At 50.6% G+C, this 16,736-nt stretch overlaps 2 protein-coding genes and 1 pseudogene across 6 annotated transcripts; 2 read left to right on the forward strand and 1 right to left on the reverse strand.

The window, feature by feature from the left end:
* Window positions 1-2,923: 2,923 nt before the first annotated feature.
* On the reverse strand, window positions 2,924-7,949 carry gprc5c (G protein-coupled receptor, class C, group 5, member C). 4 transcript variants are annotated; one of them, XM_061755383.1, is made up of 5 exons: window positions 7,794-7,949; window positions 5,584-6,607; window positions 4,461-4,564; window positions 4,221-4,358; window positions 2,924-4,052 (listed from the first exon to the last, which is right to left on the reverse strand). In XM_061755383.1, the coding sequence occupies exons 2-5, from the start codon at window positions 6,584-6,586 to the stop codon at window positions 4,017-4,019; spliced, it is 1,281 nt and encodes a 426-aa protein (XP_061611367.1). In that variant the 5' UTR covers window positions 6,587-6,607; window positions 7,794-7,949; the 3' UTR covers window positions 2,924-4,016. The 4 variants fall into 4 exon arrangements, with proteins under 4 accessions (XP_061611367.1, XP_061611369.1, XP_061611368.1 ...); XM_061755385.1 differs by having other exon boundaries at window positions 2,924-4,127; XM_061755384.1 differs by having other exon boundaries at window positions 2,924-4,049; window positions 7,794-7,946.
* Window positions 7,950-8,129: 180 nt separating this feature from the next.
* LOC133468942 (E3 ubiquitin-protein ligase TRIM35-like) lies at window positions 8,130-11,220 on the forward strand (annotated as a pseudogene).
* Window positions 11,102-16,647, forward strand: btbd17a (BTB (POZ) domain containing 17a). Of its 2 annotated transcripts, XM_061755381.1 has the most exons (4): window positions 11,102-11,352; window positions 13,648-13,936; window positions 14,185-14,887; window positions 15,605-16,647. In XM_061755381.1, the coding sequence occupies exons 1-4, from the start codon at window positions 11,250-11,252 to the stop codon at window positions 15,974-15,976; spliced, it is 1,467 nt and encodes a 488-aa protein (XP_061611365.1). In that variant the 5' UTR covers window positions 11,102-11,249; the 3' UTR covers window positions 15,977-16,647. The 2 variants fall into 2 exon arrangements, with proteins under 2 accessions (XP_061611365.1, XP_061611364.1); XM_061755380.1 differs by lacking the exon at window positions 11,102-11,352 and having other exon boundaries at window positions 11,360-13,936.
* Window positions 16,648-16,736: the final 89 nt, after the last annotated feature.

The following is a 16,736-nucleotide window of genomic DNA, read 5'->3' on the forward strand; positions in this document are numbered from 1 at the left end:
TATTTACAAATGTGTACAGGACTCTGGTTCAACTTTTAAGATAAACTACCTGGATTTTATACTTCATCTCCAAGTAACATGCATTTTGTTGAAAAATCAAAAGTTCCCCAGCGATGGCTTTTAGTGTGTTGATCAGACCAAGAGGAGGAGCCTGTTGGTGGCGCTAATGAGTGACAGAACTAAGCGCAACTAACACGAAGGCAAAAACTCCCTTGTTACCGGAGCAACAGCCATCTCCATCTGGGTAAAGGTCAGGCGCAGTCAGTGCCCAGAAGGTCCATGAACGCATCGTGTGTGCGTGTAAAGGTGTCAATATGGATAACGTGGACCCAGTGACAGCAACAACACAACAACACTTTCATCAACACAAAATGGCAACACTTCTACCGTGCCACAACACAACACTAAATGTCGTTGTGCAATAAATCAAACTACACTACACAACATTACAATACACTATACAGCATTACATAACTTTAGACTACACTATAGTACACGACACAGTACAAGACTAAACTACACTACACGTTACAATACACTAAACATCACAACAATAAACCACACAACACTAAATTAAACTATACCAAGTACAAAACTAAACTACACAACACTACATTCCAGGATACTAGGATACCACACTACGCAACGCAACACAAAACTTTACGGCGATACACAACTCTACACTCCACTACACCAAAGTGAAGTAGACTACAGGACACAAAAAAACAAAGCCCCACCAGCAATTCCCAAGCAGGATTTTGTGATGAGAAATCATCCAGGAAATTATCCAATTTCACTTGAAAATCATTTTTTTCTTAACTACAAATCTATCCTTGTTCATCTATCCGTGCCAGCGACGTACAGTGACAGGCAGACCAGCAAACGCTGTCCTACGCCACGCGCACGCGCGAGTCGTGCTCGTAAACGTGTTGAGAAGGTTTTTCTAACGATGTCGCACTGAACGAGTCGCATCGGAAACAAAAACCGAAAAGAAAAAAAGCGAGAGACGTTCTTGCTCTGACGTGCTTGTAAATGAACACACACACAGGGTCGGCCCAGTGCATAGGCGACCTTGGCGGTCGCCTAGGGCGCCATCTGCTGGAGGGGCGCAATGCCAGCGCCCTCCTCCTCCTCGGGAAAAATATTTCAATAAAATCATAAAACCTCCACTGGCGCCCCCTCCACGTTTCTGTCTTGAAAATAACAAATACAATGACAAAATAAGCTAAAGTAACTATGTTTGTCACTTGGAAAGTCATGTCACATGACGTGGGGTCAACGAACTTGAAGAGGAGAGGACAAGTGATTTGAGTTACAATTTGTTTTCTCATAATGAAAGGACAACTAAGCCCTCGGGCGCACAGTTCCGCAAAAGAAGAAAAGCGGAGGAGGAAAAGAAATCAAAATATAAAGGTAACGTTTTGTCAACATATTTTGAAAATATCGTTTTGTGTAAAGAACAGTTTTTAGCTAGCAAGCTAGCTTGAAAGAAAGTAAGCATTAGCTTAACACGCTAATGTCGGGTGAGCAGTCGTCCTCATCTAAGGCTAGAATGTGACAGAAATGACAAATTTGTGTAATAGCTCTCTCTCGTAACTACTTATTCACAATAACATGTTTTCTGGTATTTTTGTAGATATTTCTCAAAATCCTAAATATAATTAAAATGCAGATGCCAATGCACTTGCAAGCACCTCATTGCGAGAGACAAACGTAAGCAATGAAACTTCTTGAGGAACTGCCAAACTACTCAATGCAAAATTAAAATGAGACAAAAGGAAAATGTTTCTTGGTCAGTGAGTAAAATCCAGATGAAAGCGGCACTTATTTGCAATAACGTGACAACTAACTTTTAACATGGAAAAACATAGACAACATAAATTCAAATGTCAGGAAATGCCCAATCAAAATGATTACAAATGATAACAGCAAATACTCCCTCCTCTGGCTGACTGGTATACTGCTCGCTCTCTGTTGGGGTAGGGGAACATTTATTGACGTCACCCCAGAGAATTCTGCAAACGTCAAAATGACCAAAACTGTCCAGAAGTGACAGTGAAGAAGAAGAAAAAAAGGGAGCAATGGGAGCATGACAGGTCAAGTTGTTGCAGCTTTTGCTTTGTCCCCTTAGCTGTCGTAACAGCCATTACTCGAGTGATTCGTTTGGCAGTAACGAGAGTCATCCGTCCGTCCGTCCGTCCGTCCGTCCGTCCATCCATCCATCCATCCATTACATTCATTTTCTGTACTGCTTATCCTCACTCGGGTCACAGGCATGCTGGAAGAAAATGTTCTATTTTATAGTTTAAATTGTGTGGCATGTTTGGACTTTTTTGAAAGCTTATTTAAATCATTGATGAAGGGGGGCGCCGTATAAAATTTCGCCTAGGGCGCCACATTGGCTGGGGCCAGCCCTGCACACACACACAGTTGAACACACACTCATGCACATTGACTCACACGCATGCACAGAGAGACAAGCACAGAAACACACACACTCATTGGCATCACAGATACGCGCACGCTCACGCACACAAAAATAATTACATACACAGACGCACACCACAAATAGAAACTCAAAAGGCACGCATAGAGACGCGCACACACCTACACGAACACGCATGTGCAACAACACACAGACAAACAGGCACAGACATAATCACATACAGATATACATGGGCAAGCACACATATACACACACACACACACACACACACACACAGAGCAACACAGTTTGCAGATGTTAGCTGGCGTCCCTTGGCAACAGGAAGCAGCCAACCAATGTCCTCTGACGACCTTGGCCACTTTCCTCAGGCGGGACTACGATGGAAGGCCGACGCCGGACGGACTCCAATTCCCATGAGGCTTTGCAGACTCGTTAGGACAACACCAAATGAGGCAGGAAATGAGCAAATGTCTTTTTATTGCAGAACCGAACAAATGAAAAGCTTTGTGAAGAAATACGGACCTTAAAGCGATAATATGCGCAAAACTCACTTCAACTATTCAATATTATCACACTTACATATTTACATTGCATTTCCATGTAGAAGCATTAACACATTTTATATATATATATATATATATATATATATATCCATCCATTTTCTGTAGCACTTATCCTCACACGGGTCGTCGGCATGCTGGAGCCAATCGCAGATATCTTCGGGCGAGAGGCGGGGTAAACCCGGAACTGGTCGCCAGTCAATCGCAGGTCACATACAAACAAACAACCGTTCGCACTCCCATTCGCACCTACGGGCAACTTACAGTCTTCAATCAACCGAGCACGCATGTTTTGCGGATGTGGGGGGAAAGCGGAGCGCCCGGAGAAAAGCCACGCAGGCACGGGGAGAACATGCAAACTCCACGCAGGCGGGGCCGGGGATTGAACCCGGGTCCTCAGAACTGTGAGGCTGACGCTCTAACCAGTCGGCCACCGTGCCGCCCACACACATATAAATATATATAATTATAATTACAGCAAGACACACCGCCGCAAGCATTTGTCTAGTATGGTGAAGTGTTGTGAATTTATGTACTCAAGTGTTGTTTACTAAGATCAAATAAGCTTCATTAGTCCTTGCAAATTGTATTGTAGCATAATCTAGTGCCATGTAGTATACTGTAGTGTTGTGAGGTTTAGTCGTATGTTGTCTTGTGTAGTGCTGTGTATTGTAGTAAAACGTAATGCAGTGCAGTGTCATGTAGTTGTGTGTAGTGTTGTATATTGTTCTATAATCGAGTACAATGTAGTGTAGTGGTGTGCTGTGTAGTTTAGTATAGTGCAGTGTGGTTTAAGATTGTATAGTGTTGTGTCTTGTGTCGTTTGGACACACTAGTGCACATGACCATAAAGGGCGTGTGTATCAAACATGGGAAAAAGAAAAGTATGAAAAGTCCTGCCTTCCTTTCTCCAGTCTTGCCTCATCCCGACTGAGAGAAGAGAAGGTCAAAAGGTCAAAGGGCGTCCGTGTGGCGACCTCCAGACGATCATCAGGGCAGAGACGGCGGCTTCACCACTGAGGCGTCCTGTGCGACGCGTTAGCCTGCTGACGCGCACAGAAGAAGAACAAGAGGCGGTGGTTGCTATGGTAACATCAGACAGGAAGTATGCGGGGGGATACCTACGCTGTTTCCGCAAAAAAACGTATGAACGAACACGCGCGCACACACACTACGGCAACATCAAACAGGAATGACCGAACGCGTGGACCTACGCTGTTTCCGTTTCCGTGAGAGGCGTTGCCCACGTCCGCCGTGTCCGCGGCGTTCGCGGCGCGCACGCCGACGCTGCCGGCTTCAGAACGGGCCGACGCTCGAGGAATGACGGAGTCGTAGGACGCTTCCGGGGGATTCTGCGGGGTGGGAAAGCAAATCGGAACAGTTCGTAGACGCCGCACGCAGGAGCACCCGGGATGGCCGCACGTGTCTGGATCCCGTCAGCGTGGCGTACTCACGGCGGCCGCGCGGGCTTTGGCGATGAGGGCCAGCTCGGTGGGCTGGTACACGCAACTCCTCAGCTGGCCCGTGTAGCCGCTGTACGGAGACACCGCCGCGGCGCCTGCAACCGCACGGCAACAGTCGACGCAGAACAACAGTCAGCACTTGGCGCTACGCTAGTTCCATCCTGAGACTTAGGATCGCAACTCGCCGATCTGTTGGTAACTTCGAGAGCTAAAAAGAAGTCGGCAAGTCCGAGAGGATTCTCTGTTTGGGTTCCAGTTCTCCGCAATAGCCTACTTGTGTCAATTATAGCAGGCAGCTCTTTAGAAACTGGACTCGAGAGTCATTGTTACACTCTTGCATTGAATGAAACCACACCGAGTATGCAAATTGCCTCTGACATGTGGATTTTGGCCTGTTTCACTGTCTCACTGTGGGTGCCTTGCGTTGTTAACTGTTTGGAACACCCTGATGCTCTGGAGTGAATTTTGCACACTTTTGTGTTGTGTGGTGTGACCAAGGTGTCAAACGGGGAGGAAAAGGTTGCCATGCCTTTGTCACTATGGAGACGAGGTCAACACAGGCGGCACACGTTTGTGCCGGGATGTGAAGGGGCGCTCGGGGATGCGGTTAGACATTAACGTCACACATTAACGGGAAGCTCCGTATTCCCAAGTGGAAACTAACGCCATCTTGTTGACTCAATGCGCACTTTTCCCCCCAGGAGAAGGTTTAACTTTGTCTAACGTTAAACATTCATGTAGGTTACAAACAATCACCAAGAGCACAGATGTCAAATCAAGTGCATGCGCAGGCAGCAGGTGGCGCTATCACCTCCAGCTGAATTTTCCATCCATCCATCCGTCTTCTATCATTCGGGTCTCTCGGGGCGAGCCGGAGCCTTTCCCAGCTGACTTCAGGCGAGAGTGGCGGTCTGGACTCAACTCGACAAACAACAGACTGGACTTCATGTTTTTGGAACATGGGACCAACGCGAGCACAGGGAGAACGTACGAGCGGAGCCGAGATTCGAACACTGAACCTCAGAACTGCGAGGCGGGTGTGCTAACCACAAGATCAACATGCTGGCCCTCCATTTTCTCGCTTGTTTGTTAAGAATAAGTCGCGTGTGCGTACCTTGTGCGGGCTCGTCCACGGAGAAGGCTTTGTTGTCCATGTTTTCCGCAAAGACGTTGTTAGGGTTCAGTTCCTTCAGGATGTTCTCATAGCCGACGCCCCCCCGACCCGGGTACGGCGTCTCCCCGAAGTCGGGGTCGCAGTCTCCGTCCCCGGCCGAGCAGCACACTTGTGGGACGGTGACCAGCGCCAGGAAGACCCAGGCGTTGGTCACCAGGGCGACGCCCAACGCGGGGTCATCCCACCGGGGCGTAAAGTTCCCGTGGACGTACACGGCGATCCACGCCGCCCAGATCCCGACGGAGAGGAGGGCGCACGCCAGGATGAGGGCGCCCTCCCTCTTCCACCGCTTGTGTTCTCCCGCCATGACGCCCAGGCCTGCGCCCAGGGCGGCGACGAGGAGCGCCATCACGTAGATCAGCGCCATGGCGAAGTCCGCGTTGGCCACGTCGCAGGGCACGGCCGTGGCGCCGCCGCCGCCCTCGACCCCGTCCGCGGAGATGCCCGGCCCCGGCGGGTGGCGCGCCACCGTGATGATCAGCCACTCGGCGTTGACGAGCACCTCCACCGACCACAGGGCCGTTGCGACGAGGCACGAGCCGCACGCCCCCGGGGCACGGTTGGTCCTGGCCAGGGCGTTGAGCCGCACGCCCTGAACCAGGAGGCACGAGAAGCAGCCGGCGAAGAGAACGCCGAACAGGAAGCGGCGCGACGCACAGGTGGAGAAGTTCTTCCCCACCACGAAGGCGAATGTGAGGCCGAAGAGGCCGGCCGTGCACACCAGGAAGAGGGCGTGCAGGGCCACCGCGTTCCTGCGGTTGGGGTCCCGCGTGAAGGGCACGTTGGCGAGCAGCGCCGTGAACAGAACCAGGCTGACGACGACGCCGGCCGACGCCGACGCCTCCAGAACCACGCCCCACGCCGCGTCCAGGTCGCACAGCTTGTAGTAGATGGACGACACCGCCGGACCGCAGCCCGCGGGTCGGCTCACGTTGGACGCCATCGCCCTCGCCAGCACCGCTTCCTGTTCACACACACACATGGACAGAGTGGCATTGGAAGCTGCGAGACGAGGTGAGAGAAACACGTTAATGTTTAACCCAAGCCAAATATTTCAACTTTCACGTGGGTGAAAGTGCACAAATGCCGTTGGGAAGGTCTCGCAAATCTAGCGCACGTGCGCACTGACGGCGTGACACGCAAAACGGGACGTACGCTCCCACGGTTTTTCAATTTCTGTCCATTTCCACAATGGTGTGGAAGAAGAGCCTGACGAGGGGACGAACGTCCCCGCGGACAGACTCAACGGGCGAGATGTTCAAAACGTCCTGTAGGAACCCCGAGTTTGGGCTTTTCGCTCTAAGCCTCGATTGCAATCGTGTGTCTACTGTAGTTTAGCATAGTGTTGTGTATTGGTGTGTGATTTAGTTTAGTGTTGGGTAGTGTCTTTGTACAGCAGTGAGTTGTCGTGTCGTTTAGTATTACAAAGTGTTGTTCAAGTATCGTTTTTCACAGAAGTGTGATTTTGTGATGTAGTGTTGAGTAGTTTGGTTTAGTGCGGCGTTGTTCAGTCGAGTTGACAGTACTTTTGGTTGGCGTTGTGCCGTTTAGTGTACTTTAGAGTCGTAGGATCGTGTAGCCAAGTTGTGAAGCGATGTGTAACGTACTCTCGTGTACTTTAGTGTTGTGATGAAATGCAGTGGAGTGCCGCGTAATTTAGTGTTGCTCCGTGTACTTTATTGCAGCGTAATGTTGTGTTGCGCTGCGTTGTGATGTGTAATTCCGTGTCGTCACACGACCTCGCGTCAGTCACGGCTATGTGATAGCAACAAGGTCTCTGTGACGGTCGCCATGGTGCCCCGCACCTTGGCATGATTGGCATTTCGAAAGGATCCACATCGCGACGGTAATGCAAACGATAATGATCATGCAGCTCGCAGATATGAACACCACACAATGCTCCTTGCACAACCCCCCCCCCAAAAAAAATTATAAACATTACAAAGTGAGATCTACTTGTTAGCGTCATTTGTTGGTGTTTTGCGAAATGTTACAAGTACAAATAAAGAGTCAGAAGTAACCATCCAATTACACAAATACATTCAAAGTAACGATGATCATAGTGTGTGTACACACAAAAACACACACATGCACACAAAGATGGTCATGTGAAAGAGCGCAAATGGAGCCAAAGTGATGCGTTCACGTACCTGATCAGATTCACGCGATGAGATCAGTCAACGCAGGAGGAAAATGTTGGACAAACGAGACGTGCAACTGACCACAGTTCCGTTTGTGTGGCACACAAGAAAATCCTTTGCGAGGTCGAGACACCTGAATGCAGCACAAGCACAAACACCAGCACTGTACTACAAGTCGCACGCGTGCACAATCGCGCACACGCTCGAGGCAGTGTGTAGCGACGCCTGGTGGCGAAAAGCCCACATGTGATGTCCCAACATTTTGGACAAATTGTTTCAAATGATAATACTGAACTGCTGCAAATACGTTATTTGTAAGTAATCTCGTCAACATATGCGCATTATATTATGTAAACATGCATCATGTTAGTCATCTCTTTTTAGTGTTCTAGTCTGTATATTTTTAAGATCAAATTGAATTAGAAATCGGAATGGAAAATAGTGACAACCAAATATCTTCTGACAATATACAGTAGACACCTGCATGTGCAAAGTTCTTATTTTCGTTTTTTTTTCTCAGAAACAAAAATCCTGGCAATTGTAATGAGCGTCAATTATGCGTGGATTTTCACTATTTGCTGTGGGGCCCGGTCCCTAACCCTAACGGATGGTATTGTTCAAATCATGCTAAGGGAGGATATAGTGAACAAAATGATTGTAATAGCTGGAAAAAGTGAAGAAAAACCAGAACAGATTTTCTCTCAAAATGGAAAAATAAAATGTGGGCTGCCAAAATGTAAGCGACAGGGTTAGCAAACAGCCCGACACCCTGCGGAGGAAAGGGCGACAAGCGAGCTCGCGACAATAACTCGCCATCTTCGCCGCTGACGAAGATGGCCAGCAAGCGCAACACGGGAGACTCCGCCCACCGGCACGCCCCAAGGAAGCCGCAACAGACAGAAAAACCGGCAGACGACGGCAACAAGTGCGTGGCACAGCACAAACTAACAGCATAACACCTTTGCTTTCAGTGCCACGTTGTTCAACGTGAAAAGCTTTTTACTCGTGAAGGCCACGTAGATGTTTTCTGGGGGCCACTGAAAAAAAAACAACCAACAACATGTCAGCCTGTCCCGCATCTTTAGCGGTTAAGTTGTTTCAAGTTGAACAATTAGCGACGAACAACTGGAATATCTGCTTGGCAGACATGGTGAACCTCCCGATGCCAACGCCAGAAAGACACCGTTCACTTGTCACTGAACAAAACCCGGCCGGCAGACCAAAAGTTTGAGTTGCTTCATTCAAGTGAACGTCGGAAGCGAGTCCACTGAGCCGGCCTCTTCAAAATGACCACGCCCAGCCGGGCCGGGGGGGACCTCCGCTGTCCGACATGTTTGGACATCTTCAAAGATCCCGTCCTGCCGCCGTGTAGTCACAGCTTCTGTAGCGCGTGCGTGCGTGCGGCAGTGGCGGCAGCAAAAAGGAGGTCGATCGTGTCCGGTCTGTAGGACAGCGTGCAGCTCGATGGATCCGCCAATAAACTTGGCACTGAGGAATGTGTGTGAGGCCTTTTCACAAGGCTCAGTGGAGTCCGAGGACATCTGCAGGCTGCGCGAGGAGAAACTGAAACTCTTCTGGAGCTCGTGTGCCTCATCTGCAGAGAGGCAGAAATCCACACTGGCCACAAGTTCTGTCCCCTCGGTGAAGCTGCACGAGATCAGAGAGAGAAAGTCCAGAAAGCCCTGCAGAAAGTGAAAGAAAACCTGGACGATTATATTCCGATCAGCGACAACTGCATTGAACAAGCGGTGTACATCACGGTCCAGAGGGAGCGGGTTGGAAGCAAGATTAAGAAGGATTTTGAGGAGCTTCGTCGCTTCCTGCAGGTTGAGGAGGAGGAGGCCAGATTGTCTGCTGTGAGGGAGGAAGAGCAGAAGAAGAGTCAGAGGATGAAGGAGAAGACGGAGGCTCGCGACAGAGACGCGGCCGCGCTCTCGGACGGGATCAGAACCGCAGAGGAGCAGCTGACGTCTGAACCCGTTTCCTTCATGAACTTCAAGATCGCAATGACTAGAATCCAACAGCTGCCTGACAAACCCGAGCCGGTCCCAGGAGCTCTGCTGGACGAAGCCATACGTGCGGGTAACCTCAAGTTCGACGTGTGGGAACGAATGACGGAGATGGTCTCCCGCGGTCCGGTGATTCTGGACCCGAACACGGCAATTCCAGAACTCGGTCTGTCTGAAGAGCTGACCGGCGTTGCTTCTAAAGTAGGACAGCGGCGTCCACAGACTCCAGAGAGGTTTCACCGATGGAACGCTGTGCTCGGTTCTGCTTTGGACTCGGGAAGCACACGTGGGACGTTGAGGTGGGAGACAACGCAGAACTGGGAACTGGGGGTGGCGTGCGGGGACTCGCGGTTTCCAGATGGAATGTGCATATCGAGGATTGGGCTTTATTCTGAGAAATACAAAGTGCCTTCAAAAGCAGATGGATCCTGGAATCCGCCAGTGAAACTGCAGAGGATCAGAGTTGGTGTGGACACCAACAGAACATGTCTCTCTTTCTCGGAATCTCTCACAAACACCGAAATATACAAAAAGAAGCGCAATTTGTCTGCTGAGATGAAAATATATCCTTACTTTTACACAAAGGGTCAAATTCCTTTGACAATAACACCTGACGTTATGACTCAAAGTCAACGATGCTGTTGGAGATTCAGTGGAGCTGCAGACCAAGAAATGATGAAGATTTTCTACTCAAGCATAACAATTGTCGAAATGATCCTGAGTCCCCAACACTCCAATCGTTCACAATTTCATATTTCGTGCAGACCGATTGAGAGGAACAGCAAGCACAAACGGAATGGACAACAGCAGACGGACTTTTACTCTTCGTTAAGAACTTTTCAGGAGCTTCGGCGAGTCGCGTACGTCTCGCTGAAGAACTCCTCTGAAGATTTTACGCTGGGCTTTGACATGCCGCGGCGAACATCGGAGTGGTTTCGCGTCGCAGGTTCACCGTCACGTCCGGCGACCGCCTTCGTTAGCGGCGCCCTCGGGAGGACGCGGGGCGGCCGACCCGGCGAGGTGGAGGAGGAAAGGAGGGAAGGACCGGAGGATGGGAAGCTGGATGAGGACGTCGGAGATGCACAAAAACCACAACTAAACACAGGTCGTCGACACGTGCACAGAATACACACGAAAGCATGTCAAAAGGCACACACACACAAATACACGCGCACACGACACAGACATTGATGCAATACACGCACACGCAAACACACTGACACACTTTGCGGCCCTTTGAGAAGTTCTTTTGTTGAAGCCCAAACATGCGCTCGAGTCACGTGATCGACTGCAGGGTGGAGGGCGGCGTCCCAGCGCAGGCTCCACCCAGGAAGCGGGCACGGCCCGTGACCCGCATTCTAAAGTCTTCTTCTTCATCATCATCATCATCATCATCATCATCATCATCCGCATCGTCGTACTCAGCCGTCGGGACGCTCCGAGAAGTTAGAAGAAGATGAAGACCATGAAGCCGCCGATGCCGCCGCCGCTGCTGCCGCTGCTGCTGCCGCTGCTGCTGCTGCTGCTTCAGGCCGCGTGTGCGTCGACGGTGGCGGCAGGTACGACAAAGATTTCAAATTCTAAACGCTCGCGTCCCGATGATGAATGAGTGACAGCGGCGAGATTTGTCGCTGAAAGTCAGTTGGAACTCAAAAGCTTCATCACAGTTCTGAAGCCGGGGGTTGGAGTTCACGTTTGCTCCTGTGCCCGAGGAAAACCCGCACGGTTTCTCCTGCTACTCCGGCTTCCTGCCACATTCCAAAAACACGTTAGCACCTTAGCTTCATTGTTTGTCTCTATGTGCCCTGACACTGACTGACAAGCTGTCCAGGACGTACCACTGGTCTCGCCCGAAGTCCGCCGGGATAGACTCCATCCCGCCCGCAATCTTAATGACGATAAAATGAGTGGCCGGACGGATTATAATTGGGGTTCTCCACCAGGCGGACTTCGAGTATTTCATTAAGAACCATTTGAGCCTGTAGAACCGACGGAGCTATAGAAACATGATGAACACGGCGACGAGCTATGAGAAATGGATCAATAACTGGACTACACAGGGGGCTGACTTTTAATTAAATGTGACCCACATCAGTCATCGTGATCGATGACCCAATGACTGCCCTCGTAACAGCCGGCAGAAGCTTCACGCTCAACACTTCCCGACGAGAAAAAACAATGCAGAAAAGACACGAGTCAATGTTTTTGGCCATCACCTTGACTTCAGGTCAGAATCAGAATCAGAATCAGAATCATCTTTATTTGCCAAGTATGTCCAAAAAACACACGAGGGATTTGTCTCCGGTAGTGCAGTTAGTAGGTCAGCCGCAAATTAAATGAGGTTTTGGTGGGACTATTGACTCTGACCTGAATTTTAAAAGCCACCTAAAAGATGGGACTAAGTCAGCTGATAAGCATCTATCTGAACAGCGTCTCAAGAATCATGTCGTCCCGGTAGCAGTTAGCAGCACAACAAGAGAAGCTTAAGATCTTTCATTTACAAGGTGCATTAAATGGAAAAAAATAATAATACAAATCGCTCAATGTTGGTCGGACCCAAGAGGTGGATGGAGAGGAGGTTGTTGACCGAAGCGCCCTTGAAACAGTTGAAATGTGGCACAGGCTGATGAGGCACTTATTCGGGAGAACAGGTGGGCTGGAGGCAGACACGCACCCCGATGCTTCGTGATCGGCCAGGTGACAGTAGCTGTGGTATGCAATCCGAATCCGAAAGCCATTTTCAAGCCAGACCCAAAAAACAGTCATTAGTTATCTATCGTCAACTTCACTCGTCCAAGATGTGAAAATCCAAATCCAATACAAACAAGAAGGCGGGAAGGGACTTACAGATAAATCGTTGGAGCAAATACAGGTTCAGGTTTATATGGCTGGAGGGTACTGCAAAGGTGGGTGACGGACTGGCCCCGAGGTCCTGAGCAGGCAGAGCTGGTCGAGTAGAGCAAGGAAAAGCTCAAAACAAGGAAGCTACTATTGAAAACAAGCCAAAATCCAGATGGCAGGGGGGTAAGGCAAAGCAAGAGACTGGTTGCGTACTGGTTTCACAAAATGTGGGAGTGTAAACACAAGTTTAACGCTAGAATCAAAGATCTATCCCAGCAAGACGCAAAAAAGCTGCTTCACATGTTCATTTTCTGTACATTGCACTATTGGGACTAAATCTCTCTCTACACTGGCTTCCTTTGATTCATTTCGAAGAAGAGAATGGTCTAGTCTAGCCCCAAGTAATTATTCTAGTCCAGGCCGATAGTTCTAATCTTGAAAGAAGGTAATATCCCCAAGAGGTGGTCTGGTCCCAAGTCAAGGTTCTTTTCCAGAGAGACTGTTCTAGTCTTGAGAAGAAGTTACTAGTTGCAAGAGAATTGTCTAGTCCCAAGTAAAGGTTCTAGTATTGAGATAAGGTAACAGTCCTAAGAGAATGGTCTAGTCCCAAGTGAAGTTTTTAGTCAAGTGTGAAGGTTCGAGTCTCGAGATTAGGTATTAGTTCCAAGTACAGTACATGGATTAGACCCAAGTGAAGGTTCTTGCCCAGAGAAAACGTTTTAGTCTTGAGAGAAGGTACCAGTCTAAAGAGAATGGTCTAGTCCCAAGTGAAGGTTCTACTCCAGAGGAAGGTTCTAGTCCATCGCGAAGGTTGAATTCCTAAGGGAAGGTTCTGAGCTCCTAGTCCTGATAAAGTACTTGTCCGAGGTGAAGAATGTCATTTTTTGCATTCCACTGCCTTCTCCAGTTTATCCAGCTTTTATTTCATCTTGATTTCCATTTTGTTTCCAAGCATTATTTCTTTCCCTCTACAATGCATTTTGGGTTTATAAACTTGACGGGCCTTGGCTCAGGCCCCCTGAAGGTGGACGGCGGCCCAGACGGCGGCGGCGTGGACACCCTGAGCCACTCTCTGGCGCTAGTTCAGCGTCTGGAGGCGCTCCTGCTGCAGGGCAACGGCAGCGACGTGACACTGCGGGTGGAGACGCCCAACGCCGACGAGGTGAAGCTGATGGCGGTCCACACGCTGGTTCTGTCGCTGCAGAGTCCGGTCCTGGAGGACATGCTGCGGGACCGAAATGGCAGCACGCTCACGCTGCGCGAGAGCTCCGAGTGCGCCGGCGTCTTCGAAAAGTTCATCAGGTCAGACCGACCGTCCGACGAGCCACGCCACACACGCATACGCGCAAACACGCACCCATACTGGTCGCCGGCCCACTGGCACGACACAAATAGACAAACAATAAACTGGTCGCCAGCCAACGTCTGGGCCCTTACACAAAAACATTGGACTGCTCGCCAGTCGGTGTCAGGGCGCACTCACATCCACACCTACGAACAATTGACAGTCTTTGATGACGCTAACATGCTTTTGGAATGTGAGACTGCAGGTACCTGTACTGTGGCGACCTCTCCCTGCGACTGGACCAGGCCACCCCCCTGCACCGCCTGGCCACCAAGTACCAGGTGGTGGCGCTGCAGCAGGGTCTCACGCGCTACATGACGCTCAACCTGGCCCGCGAGTCACCCTCGGGCCACGTGGCGGGATGGTACGAGTACGCGGTGGAGGCCGGCGACGCGGTGCTGCGGGACGGCTGCCTCCAGTCCATGGCCTGGAACCTGTCCTCGGTTCTGCAAAGCGACGAGTGGAACGGTCTTAGCTCCCAGCTGCTCATGACGCTACTGCGCCGGTCTGATTTGGTTCTACACAGCGAGATGGAGCTCTTTGCCGGGCTGGAGGAGTGGATTTCACACAACCGGCCCGACGGACTGACAGCAGAGAACGCACTGAGGGCGGTGCGCTACGCCATGGTGCCGCCCCGAGAGCTCTTCCGTCTCCAGACCCAGTCGGCGGTCCTGGCCCGCTACAGGGAGTCGGTTCGGGATCTGCTCTACATGTCCTACCAGTTCCACGCCGCCTCCCCCGTGCACATGGCCAAGTACTTTGACGTCAACTGCAGTCTCTTCGTGCCCAGGAACTACCTAGCCCCGCTGTGGGGGTCCTCCTGGGTGGTGGGTAACCCCACCCGGGATGACCGCAGCACCAGCTTCCAGACGCAGCTCGGGCCCAGCGGTCATGACGCCAACAAGCGGGTAACTTACTTGTTTTGTCTACTGTCTGGCTACCCGTCTGCTAGTTTCCAATATTCCTGGTTCCTTTTGCCGTTTCTTCCCACCGTAACGCAGTTTCCAGTTGACTACTTTGAAAGCGAATCAGTGAAGAATTCCCTCCTTCTTGGATCTTTACGTTTTTGCGGAATCACCGGTAACTTCCTAACTGCTGGAAGGTCTAGCTGCCAGCAGCTTTTTTCACATCCCTCGAGTGTCGGCGTATCCGAAGCTCACTTGTATCTCAAATGTTGACTCACAACGCAAAGCAAAAATGATAGTTAAGGTACCGCTGGACGTTGGAGCCGGTTCTCGTGTCCTTTTGCCTTAGGCATCGGGTAACCAGTTTAGCGTTGCATACTGGTCGTGGATAAACAGACGACCCGATAAGATGCAGACGAGGCAGCCGGAGATGTTTTAACTGAAAACGCTATTTGTACATGCTCACAAATATTTTGGGGGGAAGCTGCTCCCATTCTTGGAAACATTTGGAAAATCAAAACAATCCTTTTAAAAGGAAGCTCACTGAGTAAACATGTTCGCACCAAGAGGTCAGTACAGCCTGGGTACATCCAAAGGTTTTAGCATGTACCTGTATTCCCCCTTTTGGGATCAATGTCCCCAAACCAAAGTAATGTCTGCTTACATTCCTGCCTACAGGAGTGATGAGTTGAAACTTAACACCTTCATGTAAATGTCCAGGTTACCTGGAACGTCCTGTTCTCGCCCCGCTGGCTTCCGCTCAGCATGAGGCCCATGTACACAGAGGCGGGCGCCATGCAGCCCACGCGGGTCGAGGGCGGGCGCCCCCGCATCATCATCACTCCCGCCACCTCCAGCGCCGACTTTGCCGGCGTGAGCTTCCAGAAGACGGTTCTGGTTCTTGCGCAGCAGCAGGGACGGCTGATAGTCAAACACGTGTACGACTTCCACCAGAGCACCGAGGAGAACGGAGACTTCCTTGCCGACGCGGACCTACACCGCCGGACCTCCGAGTACCTGGTGGACGGGTCGCTGATGCTCCACGTGGTCGTCAAACCCGTGTACCAGAGCCTCGTCGCCGGCAAGAACTGATCACCCGCCCGTGCCAATCGTAACCAAACCTTCCCCTGTCTATTATTGTCTTCGCGCTACGCCCGTGTACATCGTCGGTCATCCAGGTCACGACAAGCCGCAAACGTTCAGCAGAGGGAACCGGACACTTCCTGGTTGTTGAAGACGTCTCGACTTTAATCCGAAAGACAGCTTTACTTCGAAATACAAACATCCGAAAGCGATGGCGTCCAAACGTACATGGCTTACGGTCCGCTTCCAGCGCTCTCCAGAGTGACAGAGAAACAAAACGCTCATTCATCAGCCGCACCCGCTCGCAGCGACGACAACGATGACGACGATGACGAGACCCCTGTTGTGACCACCCACCAGAGAACATTTTGAAGTAAAGAAACCTTTGGGATAAAAAGACAAAACGTGTTCAACAACGCGGTCCAGTTGCCCCCATTGCACCTTTGCGGTTTCGCTTCGGTTTCTTTCATCTAGAATTAAAGAGGGTTTTGCAGTTTTTGTTTCAACGACCCACCTCGCCCGAGTCAGATCATCCAATCAGAGAAAGGTGGCAGTCATTTGCCTTGCGCTGGCATGGTAGGTTAATTGACGCCTCTGAATTGCCCCTAGGTGGGAATGTGAGTGTTTGTACGTGCCCCGCGATTGGCTGGCGTGCCCCGCCTCCTGCCCGTAGATAGCCGGGATAGTGAGGAGAAGCGGCTCAGAAAATGGACGGATGGATGATGTGTTTAGCAGCTTTGATGACTACGGAATACTGTATTTACCTCTG

The sequence above is a fragment of the Phyllopteryx taeniolatus genome, chromosome 19, assembly GCF_024500385.1.
Source record: "Phyllopteryx taeniolatus isolate TA_2022b chromosome 19, UOR_Ptae_1.2, whole genome shotgun sequence".
Lineage (NCBI taxonomy): Eukaryota > Metazoa > Chordata > Actinopteri > Syngnathiformes > Syngnathidae > Phyllopteryx > Phyllopteryx taeniolatus.

Coding starts and splice junctions, on each gene's coding strand:
- gprc5c (XM_061755382.1), bottom strand. CDS start 6,586: ATGGCGTCCAACGTGAGCCGACCCGCGGGCTGCGGTCCGGCGGTGTCG. Junction 4,565..5,583: donor CGTGGACGAGCCCGCACAAG/GTACGCACACGC, acceptor GTGCGGTTGCAG/GCGCCGCGGCGGTGTCTCCG. Junction 4,359..4,460: donor CCAAAGCCCGCGCGGCCGCC/GTGAGTACGCCA, acceptor CCCACCCCGCAG/AATCCCCCGGAAGCGTCCTA.
- btbd17a (XM_061755380.1), top strand. CDS start 13,509: ATGTCATTTTTTGCATTCCACTGCCTTCTCCAGTTTATCCAGCTTTTA. Junction 13,937..14,184: donor GTCTTCGAAAAGTTCATCAG/GTCAGACCGACC, acceptor GTGAGACTGCAG/GTACCTGTACTGTGGCGACC. Junction 14,888..15,604: donor GTCATGACGCCAACAAGCGG/GTAACTTACTTG, acceptor GTAAATGTCCAG/GTTACCTGGAACGTCCTGTT.